At 36.0% G+C, this 25045-nt stretch overlaps 2 protein-coding genes, 2 non-coding genes and 1 pseudogene across 4 annotated transcripts; 2 read left to right on the forward strand and 3 right to left on the reverse strand.

Annotated features, from left to right (window-relative positions):
• Positions 1–29: 29 nt before the first annotated feature.
• On the reverse strand, positions 30–3282 carry LOC113288542 (A-kinase anchor protein 17A-like). Its single transcript, XM_026537621.1, has 5 exons — positions 2702–3282; positions 2458–2602; positions 1107–1266; positions 408–587; positions 30–288 (listed from the first exon to the last, which is right to left on the reverse strand). The coding sequence occupies exons 1-5, from the start codon at positions 3243–3245 to the stop codon at positions 283–285; spliced, it is 1035 nt and encodes a 344-aa protein (XP_026393406.1). The 5' UTR covers positions 3246–3282; the 3' UTR covers positions 30–282.
• A 67-nt stretch (positions 3283–3349) lies between these two features.
• On the forward strand, positions 3350–3421 carry TRNAW-CCA. The gene has a single exon. It is a non-coding gene; the product is annotated as a tRNA-Trp (tRNA).
• A 1997-nt stretch (positions 3422–5418) lies between these two features.
• Positions 5419–5490, forward strand: TRNAW-CCA. The gene has a single exon. It is a non-coding gene; the product is annotated as a tRNA-Trp (tRNA).
• Positions 5491–5752: 262 nt separating this feature from the next.
• Positions 5753–9161, reverse strand: LOC113288544. Its single transcript, XM_026537622.1, has 4 exons — positions 8458–9161; positions 8217–8361; positions 6785–6932; positions 5753–6322 (listed from the first exon to the last, which is right to left on the reverse strand). Exons 1-4 carry the CDS (start codon positions 9002–9004, stop codon positions 6092–6094), a joined length of 1071 nt encoding a protein of 356 aa, XP_026393407.1. The 5' UTR covers positions 9005–9161; the 3' UTR covers positions 5753–6091.
• A 140-nt stretch (positions 9162–9301) lies between these two features.
• On the reverse strand, positions 9302–12894 carry LOC113288543 (annotated as a pseudogene).
• Positions 12895–25045: the final 12151 nt, after the last annotated feature.

A 25045-nucleotide genomic window follows, 5' to 3' on the forward strand; every position in this document is an offset into this window, starting at 1 on the left:
TATTCATAGTCAAGCTGCCCACGATTGTCTGTAACAAAACTGGAATACGCAAATTGGATATAATCAAATCCCTGTTCTCCTTAAAAGACATATTGAGTTTTGACCCCTAAATTTGTCAACGAGAAATTTACGAGGATACTGAATATAAGAATGTTATAGATTTATAGTACAACATACTTGGAAAACAAGTTTATTCACTTTCACTTAGTGAATCGGTCTTGGAGCAATGGAGCTCTTCTTTTCCAATACATCATCTGAGGATGATCTATATGGCCAACCTCCTCAGTCCTGCATAAGGTTTGAAGGGTTTTTATAAAACAATCATTCAGAAATCATAATCTAAGAAAACCAAAATAATATGGACACCTTCTATAGAAAGATAAAAATCACGAGCAAGGAGACTCAACCTTGAATCGCTTGGGGTGCGAACCCTCTGAAACATCTTGTGTAAGACGAGAATGAATACTTGGACGCTTGTTATGTTGTTCTACAGTATCCTGCAGACGGCCGTTTCTTTGTAGCGAGTTGCGGAAAAACTCACCTTTGTCCCAAGTCACCTCGTATTCAGCTCTAAGACGTGACCCTTGCTGCTTAATAGCAATACCAAATCCATACAATTGACTTAAGACATTTGCATGTAGACACAGACAACAGAGACTGAATGGTCCAGCAACTCAATACAAGATATAACCTCAAATGCTTCCAGAGGGGAGTCAAAAAAATACACATCAAACATATTTGTGTTCCTGAATGGCACAACGTAAGGTTTTCAAGTAGATGGCTCCTTAAAATTTCAAATTATAACTGAAAGAGAACAGTTCACTGCAGGCGGGTAAAATTCATATAGTCATGCATATATATATGGAAAGAAAATGAGTGTTTTCATTTTCTCCCGAGTCTCGATTATTGACTGTGTTGGGTCAAGAATCTACATCTTTCTGATACTAGATTCTACTTGGACTAATAAGTTCATAGTGATATGAACATGAAAGTAAGATATATCTATAAGGTGACCACGTCCAAGACTCCAAGACAGCTAAGTATGACGATAATTGTTGTGAAACATTAAAACAAACATTGAATAGAGGGCCAAACCAACTTTATACCTTTTGCATTGAGCGACCACACAACACTTTCAAAGCATTGCAGAAATCGTCATACTTTTCGTACTGAACAACAATCTTGCACTGCAGACCAGACGCAATGCTCTCCTCACCCTCTTCCCCGTTCTTAACTAGATCAACGTCCACAGCAGCATTAAGATTCCTATTAGGCAGAATTTGAAATCATCGCAAATTACAATATGTATAAACAATGCAAGTAGAATATGATCACAAATTAAAAACCGAACCCGGGGGAGACAACAGAAGTAAACATGATAGTATAATTCATGGGATCATATCATACATCCAAACCTAAACTTTCAGTCAGCATATGAGTAAGAAACAGACGAGAAGCTTTTGATTATTTTCACTAGACAGTTTGACGAAGCATTCAACATTACATCCCGTACATTATGTATAAGATAGCTTTTCTTTCTGTCAGATTGCTGAATTTGCAGCATTTTTCTTTGTTCCTCGTTGCGCATAATTCTTTCCGCAGTTTATTTAACAGACCTATGAACCATAAAGAAATTCTTGGAAAAGAAAATTCAGCTACCAAGACATAAATGACAAAATAAGCCTGTGTGAGAGTACTTTGACATAAATAAGGTCAGCTCGTGTGCTTAATTACCAGTTAGCCCCTACCAGCGAACACGGTTGTCCAGGTACATTTCACAGGTTTAAAGTCAAGATATTCGAGAAATGGATTTCAGAGTCCTTAAGCAAACAAATTATCTTAAGAAATAGGTATTGAGGGTCATACTTACTCACCTTTTCAATTGGATTACAGTTTCCTGGCTAGGGAACAACATCGTTTGACTTAAATTTTACCAACCCATCCTAAGGTGTAAAGGCCTTCTCTTCATCCCTATTCATATCATGTTTTACCTCATGAATATGTAGAACTCCCTATATAAATTTCAGCTGCACTGGCTGAAACTCGAAGGGAGACAAATTTTATCTTAAGTTCACTTGTGCATCTAACATCCAAATCCTTCCCAACTAATTCAATATATACTAGAGTGAGCTATAAATGGTTATATCGACCATAAAGCACAAATGTTTATGAACGTTTTCCAATATATTTTATGATACTCATTTAAAGAATGCCTGATATACGTCAATTTTATTAGGCAGACTAGTTTAAATGCATTACATTACGAGACCACTTATACGTTGGTTGTATAGAGTTTGGACATCATTCATAATATTTCCCAATGATAAACAATCAGACAAAAGTGACAGAACAGAAACTAATTCACTCAACCAAACTAGTAAAATTAAGGATTAAATCTTTAACAAGCAAATAATGAGCTACATAAGAACGCGGAGTAAAAACAAAACTCTCTCGTACCTTATGGTCCCGAACACTGAAAAAATTGTATGACTGACTAGCACAGAAGGCTCCGATGAAACCCTTGTTTCCGCAAACCATCTCGACGGAACTCCTCTTAGTATAATTGTATCTGGTTGTCGCTTTCCAATCCTCGCAAAAACACCTAATTATGAACAATACAATCCAAAAACAACCAATTTTAACAAAAACTGAATAAACCCCACTGAAAAATCACACAAATTTAACAATGTTAAGCTCATACCTCTATCAAAAGCGAAAAATTCCTCCCAAGATATCTTGAACGCATTAAAATCATCAGAAATCGGAAGAACCGCATTAGCCTTAAACTTGACACCTTGAAGACTCAGCTCAATTCCATCCAGCTTTTTAACAAAAGAATTTCTCCATTCAACGAATTTCTTCTCCAAAACCTTCCACTCTTCATCATCACCTTCTTCTTTCTTCTTCTCCAATAAAATTTCTGCCTTTTCTTTATGATGAATAAACCCTAAATCCCTCACATAGAGAGTACCAGCAGCAACAGGATCTTCACGTTTGCGTTTCTTGATATCTTTGAAACTATGAATTTCAAGATCTTCTTCTGGAATATTGAGTGGGGGTGTGAATGAGCTCTTCTTCAGGTAGTCTAGAAGTGAACGTTTGAGTTGCCATTCATCAACGGGTTTGACAGAACGATCAGAACGGTAGATTGTTAGTACAAGCTTAACTCTAGGTACAACTGAGAGCCCGTTATCTATTTCTAGGGTTTCAGTTGGTGCTATGGATTTGAAATTCCGGGAGCTCATTCTGATTCCCTCTCTCTGTCTCTTTTTTCTCTAGTCTTATTTCTCTTTAATCTGTTTGAGAAAGTCTTGTTTTGTAAGTTTCAAAGTAATTATACCACAGGAAAGGATCTGTGGCGCAATGGTAGCGCGTCTGACTCCAGATCAGAAGGTTGCGTGTTCGATTCACGTCAGGTTCATCCTTTTTTTTTTTTTTTTTCTCTTTTTTTCTTTTCAATGAGCTAAAGAAATGCAGGAGAGAAATCACATTCTGATCTAAATAAACTAAAGCAACACTTACTGGAAACCTGAACCAAACATTAGTGGTTTGAGATCATTTATTAACCCTGTGCATACTAGCTAGCTTTTTCCTTTCTACTTAATTCTTTTCATTTTTAGAAACACTCTTTTATTTTTTCTTCCATCGGTTTCTTCTTCAGAAATCAAATGCACAACCAACCACTTGAGATAGGGAGATCTACAACATAGAGAGAAATAATGGGTCTAAGGATTATGATCATCACAGTAATGTTTGCTTACTTGAATAATCATTTGTGAATTCTCTTTCAGTGGGGTTTGATGAAGATTGTTCTCAAGTAAAGCACATTATACATGAAGAACTAGCCACTGCTTCTTAACATTACCATCCTGGAGAATCTTAGGATTTTCTTTCATGATTGTTGTGTTCAGGTATATTTGTTTATCTGTCTGTATAGCAAATCAGCCTCATCTTTGTGATCACTTAGTTTTATTTTCCAAGTTCTTATTATGCATGATCAATTTTGATCCAACTTATAAATTTCCTCATATGTTTCTTTTTGATTATGTCATTATGAAATTCTTGATATGTTTCTTTTTTATTACAAAAGTGATATGATTGTCCACCGATAATTGTTGAAAACCGATAAAAGAAACACACAAATTTAATACGAGTAATTCATCTTCCCTCAAAGATAATCTCCCGTTTCTTTTTTAGTACTCAAAATTTCCCATTTGCTCACACTGACTCCCTAGTCTAGCAAGAGTATATGGGTCCACTAATATTCTTTTGGTTTGTTGTAATCTCTGTTGGGCTTTTTTTTTCCTTACAATCGTTATTGATGGATTAGTAACACAAGTCAATCTATAGAAAAAAAATGATGTTCAGCATGAACTACGTCTAGGTTCGACATATAAAAAACCTAGACGTTCTAAATTACATCTGGAAAATGTGGTGCAAGAACCTAGACGTAAACTCAAAGTTGAAATTTCTTAAAAACGTCCAGGAAGAATTACGCCTAGGTTTCAAACAAAACGTAAAATTGAAATTACGTCTAGATTGACGAAAGGAAAATTCAGTAACTAAACCTAGAAGTAAAACTGGAATTACGGTTGGAAATCAACTAAACCTAGACGTTATACGACACGTAATTCAAAGTTTACGGTTTGAATTCCTCTAAACCTAGGGGTAAGTTCTTCAAACACTAGACTTACGCTTGGCGAACCTAGGCGTAACACCTTCAAAAACAAAACAGAAACCCTAATTTTGCTTCGATTTGATTCAATCTAACATGTTTTAAGCACAAAACGAGTAAGAATAGATGGGTTTGTCGATTAATACCTTATATACACCATGGGTTGTTGTTGAGGAGTTCGAAAATCCGAAAAATCATTTGCTTCAATCGGTGACTGTTGAGGATGAAGTTGTTGGTCAGGGGGTTGATTGAGATTTTGATTACCATCACTGCAATCAGTTTGTTTCTTTCTCATCTTTCATACAGATTTCAATCCTACGAGGTTCAATTTTTCGGATCGCCGATTAATCGAAAACGATGAAATGAATTGATGTGAAAATTTACTGTGAAGAAGAAGAAGAAGAGAAAGAGGTGAAGAAGAAGAGAAGGATTCAAAAGGTTGAAAGTGTGAAGATTAGATTAGATTAGGTTTTTATTTTGTTTTTATTTTAATTTTAATTGAAGGGTAATTTGAACAAATTGCTATTGAATCAAAAATATCCCTTAACCAGATTTTTGGTCACCGGGTATCCAAGTGAAGCCCCTCTAATGAAGTGTGACGCCCCAATAATAGACATCATCTAAAACCCTCATCGTCATCATCATTAGTATCTAGTATCTAAAACCCTCGTCATCATCATCATTAGTCACTGAGATAGGCGATTTGGGATATGTATGTTCAAGGAAGTTGTTTCCCAACAAAAGGATCTGTGGCGCAATGGTAGCGCGTCTGACTCCAGATCAGAAGGTTGCGTGTTCGATTCACTTCAGGTTCATCTTTCTTTTTTTTCTCTTCCAATGAGCTTAAGAGATGCAGCGCCCCTCAGAACTTGGCCTCACGGTTAATCAGCTCGGATTCTAGAGCATTACATAGCGCTACAGTATGAATTTTTATTGTCAGCTTACAAAATTCAGAAATTTTAATGTCATGGTTTACCAAGAGTGCCAGACCGTTGGAGCTAGGATTTGATTATAGACATAAGTAAAGTCCTTTGATTGATTTAGCTAAGTGAAGTTCTAGGGGAACGACAAAAATACTGAGAGCTTTCAAATGAGCATTATACTGTCTTGCTTATATCAACTCTTCCCAATAATCAGTGTGGTGCACAAGTACTAAGTATTCAATCAAAATATAATCTCCTTCCGCCACAACTAATCGTGGCCAAGTTTCAGATTCTTTATGCTGCAACCAATCGCCTCTATTACATTCGCAGTGCCTTCATTTTACTAACCTAACTTTACTACCTCCGTTTCAGGGAAAGTGATATTTTCACTTTTTCATTTTTGCCTAAAAAAATAGGCCAAATTCAAGAAGTGGAAGTATCACTTTTCCCGTAACAAGGGGAGTAATTCTGAGCAGGAGCTGATTGCTGGAGTTCATGGGCTGCTTGGAAAAAATCTGCAGCGTGGAAATTCAACCTTGTATACCATTGGGTGCAAGCCTTCTGAATCATTTTGTGTAAGACGAGAATGAATACTTGGACGCTTGCTGTTATACTCTTCTACTTCTACATTATCCTGCAGTGGACCGTTTCTTTGCAGTGAGTTACAGAAAAACTCACCTTTGTCCCAAGTCACCTCGTATTCGGCTTTCAGACCTGACCCTTGCTGCTTAATAGAAAAAAACAAGAACATCAGCCAAATTTATACAATTGACTTGAGACATTTGCATATAGACACGGACAACAGAGACTGACTGGTCCAACAACGCAATACAAGATATCATCCCACTACTCGACACAGATTCTTGTTCCTTAATGGCACACGGTAGGGTGCTCAAGGAGACTGCCCATTCAAATTAAAACTAAATAGTCATGAGTTGCACATATACATGCATATAGTGCATATGCAACAATATGAGTCAACCCACTTTCTGCTGGGTCTTGGCGCGTGAGCCAAGGCTTTACATCTTTCTGCCACTAGTCTCTACTTGGATTGATAATCTCATATATGAATATGAAAGTAAGATATATCTGCGGCGACCGGCTGTATCCAAGACAGCAAAATATCACGAAAATTGTTCTGAACAAGTAATGCAACCATAAGAGAGAGGTCAACCCAACTTTTTACCTTTTGCATTGAACGCCCACACAACACTTTCATAGCGTTGCAGAAATCGTCATACTTTTCAAACTGAACTACTATCTTGCACTGCAGACCAGAGAAAATGCTCTTCCCATTCTTAACTAGATCAAAGTCCCCAGCAGCATTAAGATTCCTATTAGGGAGAAGTTGAAACCATTACAAATTACAAGATATATCACCACTGCAAGTAGAATATGATTAGAAAACAAAAACTCAAACCTGGGGAAGATAAATGGAATTAAACACGATATAATTTGTGAGATTATATCATCCGTCCAAACCAGAACTTTCAATAAGCATACATGAGTAGTGAATAGTTGAAAATGTTATGAGTAAGAGACAGATACAAAACTTTTGATCACTTTCACTAGAAAGCAGTGGAGTGTTTGACGAAGCACTCAACATTGCATCCTGTACATTACATGTATGTCATACGTCCAAACCAGAACTTTCAATAAGCATATATGAGTAGTGAATAGTAGTATCAGCTTCACTACTGCTGTCAGATTGCTGAGTTCGTAAAACTATTCTTTGTTCCTCATTACATGTATGTTATATCATGATTCATTCTGCAATTCATTTAATAGACCTCTGAATCATAAATAAATTCTTGGAAACGAAAAATTTAGCAACCAAGACGTTAATGACATAATAAGCCTGTTTGAGAGTACTTTGGCATAAATGAGGTCATCTGGTCGTCTGCTTGATTTCCAATTTGTCTCTACAGTGAACATGGTTGTCCATATATACATTTCACACGTTTAAAGTCAAAATATTCGAAAATTATCCTTAGGATTTATTATCTAGAGTCATATTACTACACTTTTCAATTGGATTTCTGTTACCATGCTAGGGAACAACATTTAACTTAATCTCTTTTAACCCATCCTACGGTGCAAGGCCACTGCTGACAGGTTAACAATACGTGACTACCTGAGGCCCTTCTCTTCGTCTCTATCCACAGCAAGTTTACTTCATTTTCATTTAGAACTCCCTATACAATTTTCAGATTCACTGGCTGAAAAGAGAAAGGAAACAAAATATTTCTTAAGTTCATCCTAAGCCCGCCTAACAACTAATATTCAATATATTCTAGTGCGCTATAAATGGCTAAATCGACAGTAAGCACAAACGTTTACGCAGTTGGGGGAACTTTAATGCACTGTAAGATACTCATTTAAAGAAAGCCTCAACATACTACAACTTTATTTGGCAAACTTGTCTAAAAGCATTACATTACCATACCATTATACATTAGTCGTTTAAAATTTGCCCATCAGTCATACCATTTCCAATCAGGCGAAAGTCACAGAATGCTAACTTATTTACTCCTCAATCAGACTAGTATAAGAACAGAGTTTCAAACTTTTAACAAGCACCTACACAAGAACACAAAGTAAAAACGAAATTCTCTTACCTTATTTTTCCAAACACTGAAAAAATTGAATGACTGACTAGCACAGAAGGCTCCGATGAAACACTTGTTTCCGCAAACCATCTCGATAGAACCCCTCTTAGTATCAGTGTATCTGGTTGCCGCTTTCGAGTCCTTGCAAAAACACCTAATCATCAAAAACAATCAAAACAATTCAACAATAACAAAATCTGAATAAACCCCACTCAAAATGCACACAAGTTTAACAATGTCAAGCTCATACCTCGAGAATTAAAAGCATAAAAGCCCTCCCAAGATTTCTTCATCCGATCAAAATCATCAGAAATTGGAAGAACAGCATTAGCCTTGAACTTGACACCTTGAAGACTCAACTCAACCCCATCCAGTTTTTTAACAAAAGAATTTCTCCATTCAAAGAATCTCTTCTCTAAACCCTTGTTCCACTCTTCTTCATCACCATCAGTATCACTTTTTTTCTCCAACAATTGTTTTTCATCGTGATGAATAAACCCTAAGTCTCTGACATAAAGAGTACCAGAAGCAACAGGAGCTTCACGTTTGCGTTTCTTAATATCTTTAAAACAATGAATTTCAAGATCTTCTTCAGGGATAGTGAGAGGGGGTGTGAATGTACTCTCCTTTAGGTAGTCTAGAAGTGAAAGTTTGAGTTGCCGTTCATCAATGGGTTTAACTGAGTGATCAGAACGGTAGATTGTGAGTAGAAGCTTAACTCTAGGTACAACTGAGATCCCGTTCTCCATTTCTAGGGTTTCTGTTGGTGCTACGGGTTTGAAATCGCCGGAGCTCATGATGATTCTCTCTGTCTGTCACTCTCCCTTCTCTAAATTCTTCCTCTTTTGCCTTTTAATGAGATATTCTTACGGCATTTTTGAACAAGAAAGGATCTGTGGCGCAGTCGTAGCGCGTCTGACTCCAGATCAGTAGGTTGCGTGTTCGATTCATTTTTTTTTTCATTTTTTGATGCCTTTGGCTCATATTTTTTTTCTGATAAAAATTAAAGTATTGGATTTGATTACAGACCACTGCAGAGCATTTTACTTCTGTCTATTGACATCCAATAAAAATTACTAGACCAACAGAAATACTGAGAGCTTTCAAATGAACATTATTTCGTCTTACTTATATTAACTCTTCTTCATAATCACTGTGGTGCAGAAGTACAGAATATTCAATCACATATCATCTCCTTTGGCCACGACTACTCACGGCCAAGTTTCAGATTCTTCCTGCTGCCTCTATTACATTCACAGTACCTTCATCTTACTAACCTAACTGCTGTACATATCCCATTTACAAAAAAGAACCACATGCATTATTACATTGGGACACCTAATGGGGATATTTGATCGCTTTGGCAAAATATTTCATCACATTCTGTCGCGTTATGGCTCTTGTCGTGGAAGTGCAACTTCATCTAGATATTCAGAAAAGAATATCACACATAATTCTGAGCAGGAGCTGACTGTTGGAGTTCATGTGCTGCTTGGAAAAAGTCTGCGGCTTGATCTAATGAGCCTTCCATTTTCGAGACATGTCCCAATGTCAACCATGCTTCATGATTTGTGGGTTCTAATCGCAAAGCATTCATCAAAAAACTCTTTGCTATTGGGAGTGACTTCTTCCCGAGCTTCCAGCACTGATGCTGTTGAAATCATGCTTGGTACATAATCTGGATCAATTGATAGTGAGAGCGAGAACGCCACAAGCGCTTCTTTACACAAGGACTGAGCTTCAAACAACATCCCTGAGCGAAAAATAGAAAAGGAAAATTACTGATCAAATGTGTCTTCATCAAATCTCCGTCTTTCAATGTTTTGATAAATTTACTGGTGATTAATAGAGAAGATGATGTATACCTGTTGAATGCCAACTTTTAGGAGAATAAAACTTGATTGACTTGGATTTATTTGCGCAAATCTCTGCGTTAGGCCATGATTCATGTTTCGTGTAGATGTTAGCCAAATCCTGCCATGCTTCCACTTCTAAATTTGCATCAGCCATTACCTGTATACATGCAAAGTCCCTTTACTGAGCACACGGTCATATTCGAATGTCATAATTCCAAACGAAAGCATTAAGAAGATCAGGGAAGGAAATCGTAAAACTGCTGGCATTGACTGACGATGACATTTGTCCTTTGGGTCTACGATACACTTTCAAAGTGAATAACGCTTTGCCACCTAATGAACGAACCATAAATATGAAAACTTAAGGCAACAACCACACAAATATACCTGATCGAAGTTGTTTGTTTGGATATCCTTTTGTGCTTGAATCAACCCAAGCAAACTTCTATATGTTGATATTGCAAGCCTCGGCTGTTCCTGAGCAACTTGAAGCACCGCTTTCAATCTGAGAAGTTCCAATTGATCCCTTCTTCCGCAATCATCTAAAGCAAGATCAACTAAAGTTTCGGCATCTTCAAAACGTTGTTCTGCTGATATCACCAAAGCCAGTAATTTCCACCCTCGTACTGAGCTTCCTCCTATTGCGTCAGAATACTTTTTTGCACTTTCTAAAGCAGCATTCAGGTTTCGTTGCACGGCATTCTCCAGCCCTATGTTAAACATTATTTCTGGGTCTTCACTCTCAATCATGGCAGCCTCGCTGAGTGATTTCAAAGACGCATTTTGAAGAAAAAATCTTTCGGAATCCGACAGACAAACTCTAGCAGAAACTCCATAACAAACACCAAGCAACTGATGAACCCTCCACATAAAATGTTCATTTTTATGGTTTGTTGCTTCAATTGCTCTCCGAGCAAAATCTAGACCCAGAGTAGCATGCTTGGGATTTCGACCACATAGCTTTGCACCCAGCATAAGTGAAGGAAGATGGGGTTCGTTCCTAGATTCTGATGGACCCAATACTTTCTTTAAAAGGTTCAAGGCAACTTCATCTTGACCCGCTGCTGTGTAACAAAGAGAAAGAAAGTACCACCTTTCAGAGCGGCTGTAAACACCAGGAAGAACCTGTTCGAAATGATCAGCCAAAAATTCGAGCTTCCCTGATATGGAAATCGCAAAAGCTAGATGGTCCATGACTTCAGGATCCCAAACTATTTCCTGACATGCCATTTTCCTCATGAGTATAAACAAAAGAAGAAGAGCTTCCTCCAAGTTATTCTTGGGGGTTGTTGGTCCCCACATTTGCAAATGATGAGGAAGACTTGCTTCAACACCACCATGTAGTAGAATAGCAGCTAAATCTTTTTGGATATCTGCCTTCTTTTGGGGATCCAAGTTCCAGGGTTTTGTTAGAGCCCTACGGTAAGCAATAATTGCTTCATCAAGAAAACCAGCCTGCTTCCATATTTTCGGAAGCAATTCTAGTGCTTTGTGAAACACATCTTGCAACTTGCAGTCTTCGGCAATGCCCTCGACCATTCCATCTGGCAGCGCTGATTCAACAGTATCCAGAATAATTCGACATTCTTTTGCAGCATCTGATAATTTGGGATCAACAGTAACAGTATAAGCATCAACTCAGAGGTACCTTTTAGAAAGCTAAATCATCAAACCAACGACTTAAAACACTAGTACAGCAGGAAGGTGGATCATGGAATAGATAAAGGTCTGTGCTGGTGCCCTCTACTTTATGGGTTCACTTAAAGTTTTAAAGCTACATAACCGTAAAGTTCAAATGTACATTCTAAGTAGAGATATACTGAAACATTTTAGAGTAGATGCAACAATTTTATACCTTTTGAACAACCAAGAGCCTCCAATGATTTAGCTTTAAGCAAGATGGCTTCAAGTAGAAGGCTCACTGAATGCATTGACATCAAGCCCACCTGAAAATTCTCACTTTTGGAACGACCTTTCTTCCGACGTGGTCTTCCTGCAATAGCTTCACTCATCTTTGGTGTTATACTGCGAGTGTTGATCCCCTGAAACACCTGAAGTGCAGCATCAAAGTTCCCTCTCTGAAATTCAAGCCTCCCTAATAATGCTCTTGCCTCCTGCCATACAGAAACAACAAATGCAATGAAAATTAATTCCGAACTCCCGCTCGCAAGATCATATAGATTTCAATAAATCAAGGGGAGTAAAAAAGTTCATACCTCATAATTCAAAGATAGAGCTTCTTTTAAAGTGGACTCAACATCATCAACCTGGCTATCTTCAAACTTTGATTCCCAATCTCCAGCCCTTGATGAAAGACCACTGGCAGAGAAATCTCTCGTTGCAAGCGATTCTGGCGATTGCGGAACCTCGTCGAATTTGAATTGCTCTCCAGAGCAAGCACACAACATTTTGAATTCTCTTCTCACTGAATTCAATAAATTTATCTCCTAAAAATCCCTTCTTTTCTTTCTTCCAATCAATTCTTCAAATAGATAGTGTACCTAACAGCAAAAATCAAGTCACATTAGTGTACTAAATCAAACACTCTTAACAAAACAAAAAAAGGGGGGAAATGCCCACATTTCTCAGCATACCCAGAGAAAATAAGAACAATATGAAGCTATACCAGCTTAGATATTAGCTAACTAGACATTGATGAAGATCTAGGTAGTTGTAGAAAACTGAGTTGCAGACCCAATAACAAGAAGGAACCCTAAAATCAAATTCAAAACTACGGATTGATATAATTTTATAAAACCCAAGCTGCAAAAAAATGCAAGACACAAGAAACAAAAGACAAAATAAAGCAGAAAAGAATGAAAAGGTAAAGGCAATCACAGGAGGAGCATTGGACTTACCAGCAGAAACCCAAATCCAGAATAATGTTATTTAATACACCACACCAACACCATGAAAGCAATCTCTTATTAATCAAGATTCTTGTAAAAAAATTTCTCTGAAAAGAAAAAATAAAGTTCCCAGCTTTGTGTTGTTCTAATCTTGTGTCACTGTAATGAGACTGGTGATAATTAGCACATGCAAATGAGAATTTATGAGCTGTGTATTATTTTCTGAAACATTTTTTGTTTTTCTCGTGAAAAGAATAATAATATTAATCGAGATCTGTACCAACCAAACTGACGTTGATTATGGGTTATGGGTATATGTCGTAATAAATAAAGGCAGCTGATTGAGGTTGAATTACAGGCTTACAGCAAGAGCTGCAAAGGAACCCGGCACGTTGGATTTTGTCTTTTCAATCTTTTGAATTTGTATTCAGTTTTTTTATAGATTTTGTGCAACCCTTTCTAGTGACAAAGGTAATATAAAAATAAGTGTTTTTGATTTGAGGTGCGCTTCCAAAAAAATCTTAACTTTTGTAGAATTTGAAATCCTATGCTTTAAAGATGGGAAAAACAGGTCATGGTTACTGTTTGAGATGAGGACCAGTGGGGAGACATTGGATGTGGTGGGCCCAGTGAAAATGAAGATCGAATGAAGGGGATAAGGAGGTGGATTTGGAGCTTCATTAGCAAAGAGAATTTGTTTAGCAAGAAAAGAAATAATCCCAAATATAATGTTTTTGATCTAGTGCTGATTTTACCAATTACTGCTTGCATTATGCTTTCAAATGTGATTCTGCCATCCTATTTTCCCTTGGTGGTTCATTATGTGCATGATAGCGTATGATAGTTTCTTTTTCTTTTTCTTTTGAAAACTTTTCCTTGAAGAGGAAGGATAATGGCTTTTAAAATGCAAATTGTCAAGGTCCCTCCCTGGGTCAAGGACAATGATGAGGTGTTTGAAATGATAACACGGACAGGTAGGACCAACCCAGCTCTTATGTTGAGTGCTGCTGAGCTGACCCCTATGACAGCCTATGGAAGCTCAAGTCAGAAATCACACGTCTAGGTTGGACCATCAAGTCAAGTGTTTCCACTAACAAAAATTATAAACAACATAAATCAAACTACTTATAAATCACACCCCTATGACCCCTATAGGCACGAACCAACCTTAAGTGACCCCCTATTTTTCCCTAAAGCGGGGATCCATCTTCCAGCTTTTTTTCTCTAAGTCTATACGGTTTGGAGTGGTTCAAGAGGACGGTCTTTCGAGAACCACTCTTCCATTAATTGATCTGAAAGATCAGGGGTCTAACAACCACACCCAATATTCGTTTAGGCAATCTGTATTGACTAATTCCAATATATTTCCAAGAGAATCAACTAGACAGTCAGACTCAATCAAGGAAAATACATCCAAGAGTTTTATCTCAATTTCTCAAATCAATCTACAATCGAACAAATAGAAATCTGTGAGCCGGATTAATATGAGAAATAATTTGGATGGTACCAAAGACCAATATCCAAGTGTCAATCAATTTATATCAAAAACCAAAGGTTGGATTATCTAATTGATTGAACTACGCACAACCTGTGATATTTCAATTGTATAAAAATATAATGCGGAAAAGACATAACACAGACACCACAAATTTTGTTAACGAGGAAACCGCAAATGCAGAAAAACCCCTGGACCTAGTCCAAATTTGAACACCACACTGTATTAAGCTGTTACAGACTCTAGCCTACTACCAATTAACTTTGGACTAGAATGTAGTTGAGCTATAACCAATCTCACACTGGTTAAGGTACAACCACGTTCCTTACGCCTCTTGAACCACGCCGGATTTTGCGCACTTGATTCCCTTAGTTGATCTCACCCACAACTAAGAGTTGCTACGATCCAAAGTCGAAGACTTGATAAAAAAATTGTCTCACACAAAAAAGTCTATTGAATAGATAAATCTGTCTCTCATAGAAATACCTACGAGTTTTTGTTCTGTCTTTTGATAAATCAAGGTGAACAGGAACCAATTGATACTCTGGACTTATATTCCCAAAGAACATCCTAGAAATATCAATCACCTCACAATAATCTTAATCCTATGGAAGCGAAACAAGATATTGTGGAATCACAAACGATGAGACATTTGTGACTACTTTTTATCTTACCTATCGGAGATTAAATCTCGAGAAAATGTTAGAGAAGATACTACTCAACACGATAGAAGTAAGACCAGAACACGCAACTACAGAGAAAATAGTTGGGTCTGGCTTCAGAATCCCGATGAAGTCTTCAAGTCGTTAACCTATAATGGTTTTAGAACAAACCTAGGTTAAAGAAGAATCGACTCTAGTCGCAATTAGTATCACACAGGAGGTGTGGAGATTAGGTTTCCCAATTGCTAAAGTTCTCCCTTATATAATCTTCAAATCAGGGTTTGCAATCAATGTTACCTTGGTAACAAAGCATTCAATATTCACCTTTAGATGAAAACCTGATTAGAGTCAAGCTAATATCTTTTAACCGTTAAATCGAACTTAGCTTGTTATACATAAATGAAATGTCACTTAATTTAGGTATGAGTAACCGTACCCAAACGTGTGCACATAGTTGGCTCAACAATAGTTAACCGAAGTTAGCCATATGAACACTTTCATATCAACATTGTTCATCTTAATCACAACTAGTTCAAATGACTCAAATGAAACTAGCTATGGAATTGTCCAATTTTGTATATTCTCATAGAAGTATACAAGACACAATTGAAGCAAAATCGATTTTGATTCACTTGAATCAATTCATGAAATTATAGCCACGGTTTGCAAAAGATTGCATTCCTCAATATATAAATGTATTAGTTCATGAACAAACCGATTTTAGAACTTAACCCACTCAAGTATACAAACAGGTACACATACCTAAGTGGTCGGACATAGTTTGGATTCGCCAGTATGCGAACGGGTACGCATACCTCCAAACTCAGTTGAATTCCCGGACTTGAACTTTACGCCGGTACGCATACGGGTATGCATACTAAGTTCCCGTACTCCAACTAAACAACCAGTACGCATACGGGTATGCATACTATGGTTCCCGGACTTTGAATAACTTGCAACAGTTAGCATAAAAGTACGCATATTGTGCTATATTCAATCAATGGTTAATCTTTGAAACATTCTTGGAAAACGGGAATAGCTGTCTCGCACAAACTATTAGCTTTCAAAGCAATTTTCAAGTGATCAATAGATCAGTACGAAACATTTCGAGTCTATATCAAATGTGTAATACCTGTATTTTTATTTACTGTTTCGGTTCGGTATGCCCGAGTTAGCTAACATTTTATTTAGGTTCTTGCATCTTTTGCCTTAGCATAGTTGGGTTGTTTGAACTTCAAGAGATACAAGTTAGGGTGTAAATAAAGTCACCTATTTTATTTTAATAAATAAATAAGTTTAGAGAAATTTGAAAAGATAAATAAAATAGTTAAGAAAAACAATAACTATATTTATGTGTATTTATGTTGGTATTAATATAATAGGTTTTGTATTAATATAAAGAAAAATAACTTTAGATATTAGAAAACAAAAGGCTAGAGAGAAAAATAAAGAGATGGATTAAGAGTTTATTTTAGAGAAGAAGACCATGGAGAATCAAAATGATCAATGGAATTAAGGTAGAATGTGAAACCCTTTCTCTTTTGGTGTTTATCTTTGGTGTTTATTTCGTATGCGTTTGTATTTTTAGGTTTCTGAAATTTAATTGAATAAATATATATCTCTTATTGATGATCAGGATTCTCCTATTGATTTATAACATGATTACGTATCTCTTGTTAAAATTTGAGAATTTTCCTACACAAATTCACCGTTGAATGTTCCTTGTAATTTGGATTGTGATTTCTGCAATTCTGGACAGTTTCGTTTTGCTGTGGTTTTTATATTCTTAGGAAGTCTTAATGATGATAAAATAATTTTAGGTTTTAACAAAAGTTGTAGATAAATGTGTTATCTTTCATTGTGATTTGGATTTGCTTAATTTGGGATTAATATGAATTTATGGTGAACAGTTTGGTAAAATGTTGTTGCCTGCCTATATTTTGTAATGCATTTGTAAAGTCAATATCTTTCGATTGAGATGTTACTTTCATGTGAAATTTGGGTATGTTATACAGTATGGTGTCAGGAATGTTCACTAAAATTTTGAGGTAGATCGAACAAAGTTATCATTATGAAACCTATAATGTAAAATTCTGCAGTTAGTGTGTTTGCTTGAATGGTTGAAAGAATTACATCGTTAGTTGAGTTGTGGACTTATGACTGGTTGATGAAGCGGTTTGGAATATGAAAATGTATGATGTATGATATGCGTGTTTGAATGGCGGTTCCCGTACCGACGATATAAGGATAGGTGGGGAACGACCCAAGGATACTCGTGCAACGGTAGTACGAATTTATAAATAAATAGATATGCGTGTTTGAATGGCGGTGCCCATACCGAGGATATACGGATAGGTGGGGCACAACCCAAGGATACTCGTGCAACGATAGTGTGAATTTATAAATGAATGGATATACGTGTTTGAATGGCGGTACCCATACCGAGGATACACAGATAGGTGGGGCACAACCCAAGGATACTCGTGCAAGTGAGGTTGGCGGTTCCGTGACGAGGATACACGGATAGGCGGGGCACTAACCGAGGATACTCGTGCATTTAAGATGATTTGGTATATTGTGAGTTTAGTTGATGAACATATATATAGTTAAATCGTTGAAGTTGCATCATATGCTCTTTTGTACATATTCTCTTTGATTGGTTGACATGTTTTCACATATTTTGAGAAAGGGAATGCATTCTATTGAGCTGTCATCTCACCCCAATTGACATTCCTTGCAGATTTATGGAAGTTGGAAGTGGAAGCTAGAAATGAGTAGCTTAGTGATTGAATTGTTTTATTGTATTGCTTGAAATGTAATTTGAAATAATAGGTTTTTTGGAAATGTTGTTACAAATGATTAGCAAATTCATATGTTCAAATTCATATTAGAAAGACTAAATTATGTTTGTTGTAATTAATAAATTAGAAGAGTTATATGAATAAGTCTCTTCCCGACCCGTAACGCTTCGAGTTCGGATCTCCAAATGGGTTTGACCCTGGTCCGGAACTCGGGGTGTTACAAAATGACTGTCTCACACAAATCATGTAAGATGTTACCAGACGATTTTCACATGATCATCTTTTGACTTTCGTCAATAATAAAGATGAACTTGGTTAAAGCAAAAGCTTACCAACACATATTTCGAGAAATATGTAAGCGAGTTAAACTCAGGTCGAAATATCAAATGTGTATACTATAAAGTCTATATAGCTATATTGCTTTTGTCTCAATAGGAGATAGAAGAAATAGACTTCTGAGTGATAGATGAGTTCAAGTCTCCACATACCTTTTGTTGATGAAGTTCCACAAGCTCCCCTTAGTAGTTCTTAGTCTTCAATCGACGAACGCCGCGAAGTATAATGCTCAACTACACATTATATCCTAGTCCGAGACATAGCTATAAGTAGACTATAAATCAAGACTTATAGTTTTGGAAACTAAACTTGACAACAAGCTTGAGATAGCAACGCTTGCGAGTTCGACCTAGAAGTGCTCTAACAATCTCCCCCTTTATCAATTTTAGTGACAAAACTATCAATACATATGGATTACAAAATAAATAAAATTTGTAGCTTCTCATCTAAATGCTTGATTTCCTTGGTTCTTCAACATTACTCGAAATCTTCGTCACTTCCAAGTACTTCTGTGATTCTGAACGTTTTCTACTCAGCATCATAGTTGTTGAAGATCCGTAGCCATATCAATAAGAAAACAATTGTTCTCAGTTATCGTTATACAGTTTCATACCAATTGTATCACAACTTTGACAATAATACTACGGTGATATGTGTCACTCCCCCTTAGTCAATACTTCATCTCATAATGAAAACCACTCCCCATTACTTAATGATCTGTAAACCATATGTATTTGTAGTGTGAACTACACATTAGTTCTCCCCCTTTTTGTCAATATAAATTGGCAAAGTTACGAAAACTAGTGGGATCATAATGAAATTCTCATAGAGATACTTCATGACTAAGAGAGAACATATGAACATTGTTTCGATGATTTCACATAGTTGAAACTTAGTGTATTTATCAAGGAGTTTATAAAGATACAAGAAAACTCCTATAATACTCCACAGCCACACTCCCCACAAAGATTTGGCAATTAAGCATAAGTTCAATTAAGAACTCTTCCCCATAAAATGTCATTTCCTAAAGGAGCAACAAGAGCAACCTTACTTTCACAAGAAAAGAAGGATTTCTTTGGATATTAACAAATTACATGAAACATGAATTTGTATCCAGAAAACTCAATTAAATTAATCACAAGAAATCCTATGATTAATTTAATCGGAAATGCTCAACATAAGAAAAGTTACGGAGACATACAATACTTTCACATAGAAGTGGATCAGGGAAAGATCAATACTGTGGAATATTCAAAGATTCATTCTATTTTTCATCAATATTTGCATAATGATATCATAGACTTAATCTTTGCAAATCAAAATTTCATCCTATTTTTCATCAATATTTGCATAATGACATAATAGACTTAACTTTTGACATATATGGGACAATCATAGTTCACGTACGCAAACACACATATCCCATAACTATTTTTGCAATATATAAAACCAATAAAGATTAATACTGAAAAATCATCTTCCAAATAAACTTTAGAATTTAAATAAATAAATGTAAAAACATTGCAAGATGAAAATTGTTGGCAATAGCAATGTGTAATCACAAAATAAGTTATTCCAAACCCTAGTTATCCTTCTAAAACACAAGAATAAATTCTCATAAGAGGTTTCCTAGACATTAAGTCCTCTGAAAAATTATTTATCGTCCCCGAACTCCTTGTCCTCAACAATCACTTGAACATAAAGTTCATGAAGAAAGGAGTCAATTCCAACAAACCTTCTTGAATGATACCGAACCAGAGCCTTCTGAATTTCAAGAGTCTTTAACACAATAACCTTTACTTGCTAAATCTCCTTCCTAATTTCGTTCAACTCTTCAAGAACACCAGAAAACTTCTGTAGATTAGAGGGGATAGCCCTTGGTTTCTTCATATTCTTCCTTTTTCTTTTTAAAGTTGTAGATGAAGGAGACTTATCTTTTTCCTTCATGATTGATGGATTAACAATCATATTAACATCCTTTCCACCAGCAGACATATTGCTTGGAGTTTCCATTATAAATATGGGACTGCGAGGAACACAAAACACACTCTACAAGCAGTCTTGTGATGAAAGTAGTTTTTTAAGGAAGGAAAAAGGAATGTTGGGTTACAGAACCTATATACAGAGAAGGATTCACGTACGACCAATTCATATCCCTAAAGAAGGTAGAATTGTCGATAACCCCATTTTAATGAAAAATGAAATTCTTTCTGATACAAATTTATAATATGAAAAGATCAACAGAATTCCCAAAAAAAAAGCAACAAAAAAGAAAAAAAGAACTTTCTTTTCCTAAAGCCCGAACAGTGCAAAACTCTTGTGTCTTTGAAGTCAGGCACATGAGACAAGATGCAGTTTCAACATATTTAAGTTGTGTTGGGGTGAACAATAATCTGTCCACCAAACAATTCTTGTACGGAATTCTTAACACGCTTTTTCACAGAATGTTTAGACCTTATTCTTTTCCGGAGAGGTCTAATTAGTTCTTTAGAAATTAACTTTTTCAGAGAAGAATTGAGTTTACTTACCTCAAATAAATTAGACTTCTGAACAAGTTTGAGCTTGTTTGCTAATCTATTTGCTCTCCGATGAAGTTTATTGACATATTTTATTTTATGTTTGTACTTGTAACACATAGAGAGTTCATGACCCGAAAAAGTACAATGAGAACATGTCAATGTGGAGGACGGTCCAGACACCATAACTGAGCATGCCGCTAAACAAAATGAGGTACCTGATGAAAATTCGGGCGTCTAACAACCTCACCCAATATTTCGATTAGCAATCTGTATGGACTAAATCCGATATACTTTCAAGAGAATCAACTAGACAGTTAGACTCAATCTTAATAAAGATATATCAAAGAGTTAATATCTCAATTTCTCGATTCAATCCTTACTCAAGCAAACAGAAATATGTGAGTCTAACTGAATACAAGAGAAATAACTTGGATGGTACCAAAGACCAATATCCAAGGATCAATCAATTTCAATCAACAACCAAATGTTGGATTTCACAATTGGTCGATACAAAGCACAACCTGTGATATTTCAATTACATAACAAAATATAATGCGGAAAAGAAATAACACAGATACCAGAAGTTTTGTTAACGAGGAAACCGAAAACGCAGAAAAACCCAAGGACCTAGTCCAGATTGAACACACACTGAATTAAGCCGCTACAGACACTAGCCTACTACAAACTAACTTCGGTATGGAATGTAGTTGAACCCCAATCAATCTTGCATTGATCCAAGGTACAGTTGCGCTCCTTACATCTCTGATCCCAGTAGGATACTACGCACTTGATTCCCTTAGCTGATCTCACCCACAACTAAGAGTTTCTACGACCCAAAGTCGAAGACTTTAATAAACAAATCTGTATCACACAGAAAAGTCTACGTTAATAGATAAATATGTCTCCCACAGAAATACCTACGAGTTTTGTTCCGTCTTTTGATAAATCAAGGTGAACATGAACCAATCGATACCTACGATTTTTGTTCCGAATAACAGCCTAGAATTATCGATCACCTCACAATAATCTTAATCGACTAGCGAAACAAGATAATACGGAACCACAAACGATGAGACGAAGATATTTGTGACTTCTTTTGTATCTTGCCTATCGGAGATATCAATCTCAAACCAATCTTACAATTGTACTCGTACGATAGATAAAACAAGATCAGATCACACAACTACAAGAAAAGTAGTCCGATCTGGCTTCACAATCCCAATGAAGTCTTTAAGTCGTTAACCTATAGGGTCTCGAGAAGAAACCTAAGGTTAAAGGAGAATGGACTCTAGCTAACACAACTAGTATCACACAGGAGGTGTGGGGATTAGGTTTTCCAGTTGCTAGAGTTCTCATTTATATAGTTTTCAAATCAGGGTTTGCAATCAATGTTAGCTTAGTAACAAAGAATTCAATAATCACCATTATATGAAAACCTGATTAGGTTCAAGCTAATATCTTTCAAATGTTAGATCGAATATTAGCTTGTCATGTATTTCATTTAGGTTTGAGTAACCGTACCTAAACGTGTACACTTAGTTGGTTCACTACAGTTAACCAAATGGTTAGCGATATGAGCACTTTCATATCAACCATATTCATCTTCACCACAACTAAATTTAATGACTTTAAAAGAACAAGTTAAAGAGTTGTTCAATTGCTTAGATCTTTTAAAATACACAATTGAAACAAAATCGGTTTGATTCACTTGAATCGATTCATAAACATTATAGCCACGGTTTGAAGACTGCATTCCTTATAATTTAAATGTTTAAGTTCATGAACTGACCGATTTGATAAAGTAACCAGCTTAAGTATGCGTACCTAAGCAACCAGATTTGAGTTGGATTTGGTTCCCAAACTCGGCAGAAAATTTCGGGTAGAAAACTTCCGCCAGTATGCGTACGGGTACACATACTTAAGGTGACTAGTTAAGAGCTTGACAATTCCCAAACTAAGCAGAATTTTTTGGGTGAAAACTTCCGCCAGTATGCGTACGGCTACGCATACTTAACCTGTCTCCTTCACCAATTTCGTACACACACATATGCATACACTTGGTTCCCTGTTCATGGATTTATACACCAATGTGCGAACACACTATATATGCTTTATTAAAAAAAGGTTACATAATCTCAACTCTACACTTCAATCATTGAAACATTATTAGAGGATGTTATATAGTTGTTATTCACAAACTATTTTTCATCAAAGCGATTTTCAAGATATTGAAATGTCAGCATGACTTTAGTCACGAGTAAAGATGAACTTGGATAAAGCAAAAGCTTACCAACACATATTTCAATAAATAGATAGGCGACTTAAACTCCGCTCGAAATAGCAAATGTGCATATTTGAAATCTGTATACTTATACGACTTTTGTCTCAAGATTAGGAGATAGAGTAGATATACTTTTGAGTGATAGATAAGTTCAAGTATCCACATACCTTTTAGTCGATGAAGTTCCACAGGTTCCTTGAGTAGTTCTTCGTCTTCATATGATGATCGCGGTGGATTCTGGAGCTCAACTACACTTAACTATCCTAGTCCGAAACTTTAGCTATAAGTAGACTAGAAATCAAGAAATATAGTTTTGACAACTAAATTTGACAAACAATCTTGAGATAGAAACGCTTGCGAGTTCGACCGAGCAATGCTCTAACAATCCCCCCCCCCCCCCCTTTGTCAATTTTAGTGACAAAACTATCAATATATATGGATTACAAAATAAATAAAACTTTGTAGCTTCTCGTCCACATGCATGATCTCCTTGGTTCTTCAACATTACTCGAAATCTTCATTACTTCCAAGTACTCCAATGATTCAATAGATGTTTAGTTCAGCATCATAGTCGTTGAAGATCCGTAGCCATAACAATGAGAAGAAACAAAATCTCTCAATCATTGTTATACAATGTCATAGTATTATTACACAACATCAAAGTTCAATTGTATCACAACTTCTAAAAAATATTATGGTGATATGTATCACTCCCCCATAGTCAATACTTTCATCTCAACATGAAAACCACTCCTCCTTACACAATGATCCGGAAGCCATATGTATTTGTACTGTGAACTACACATTAATTCTCCCCCTTTTTGTCAATAAAATTGGCAAAGGTACGAAAACTAGTGGGATCCTAATGAAATTTCCGTGGAGATGCTTCAAGACCAAAGAAAATCACATATCAACTTGTTTAGATGCAATCATAAAGCCGAAGCTAAATGCATTCATCAAAGAGTTTATAAAGATACAAGATAACCCCTATAAAATTCCACAGCCGCACTCCCCACAAAGATATGGAAATTAAGCGCAAGTTCAAAAAGAACTCTCCCCCATAAGATGTCAATCCCGAGAGAACAACAAGAGTGACCTTACTTTCACGAGAAAAGAAGGATTTTTTTGGACACCAAAAATCACAAAAGTAAATGATTTTGTATCCAAAAATCTCAACTAAACTAACCACAAGAGAACTCATGATTAATTTAATTGGAATACCCAACCAAATTAACCACAAAAGAATTCACGATTAATCTAGTTGGAAATGCTCACATAAGAAGACTTACGGAGCCACACAGTATATATATAAAATATGGATCAGGGAAGATCAATAATGCAGAATAAGCAAAGATTCATTCTATTTTCATCACTATTTGCATAACGACATATAATAGACATAATCTTTGTTAATAAAAATTCATACTATCTTCCATCAATTATTTGCATAATTACATAATTGGTTCAATTTTTGTATGTCAAAAGTTCATCAATCTTTTATCAATACATGCATATCGACATATGAAAGAGATAACCTTTGACAAAGTATGGGACAAACATAGTTCACGGATGCAAACATTCATATCCCATAACACATTGCAATATATAAAACCATAAAGATTAATACTGCAAAAATCATCTTCCAAATCAACTTTAGAATTTAAATAAAAAAATAAATCTAAAAACATTGCAAGATGAAAAACGTTGGACATAGCTACGTGTACTCACAGTAATGGTTATTCCAAACCCTATTTATCCTTCTTAACAAAAACATAAAATTCTCATAAGAAGTTTCCTAGACATAAGACAAACTCATAATGCACATACATGATGATTTGTCCTTAGAGGGTAGAATCAATCTTTTTCGCACGGATTTACACCAAGAATAGATACCAAAGGCGTATAAAAATATTTTCTTAACAAAAAAGAGCATACAAATTCATTAACGACCATGCATTATAGTTCATAAAGGATGGTTGTGAACATTCAAGAATACCATAACAATGCATACTACTGCCCATTCTTGAACTTCCTTCTTT

Source organism: Papaver somniferum, chromosome 6, assembly GCF_003573695.1.
Source record: "Papaver somniferum cultivar HN1 chromosome 6, ASM357369v1, whole genome shotgun sequence".
In the NCBI taxonomy this organism is placed as follows: Eukaryota; Viridiplantae; Streptophyta; class Magnoliopsida; order Ranunculales; family Papaveraceae; genus Papaver; species Papaver somniferum.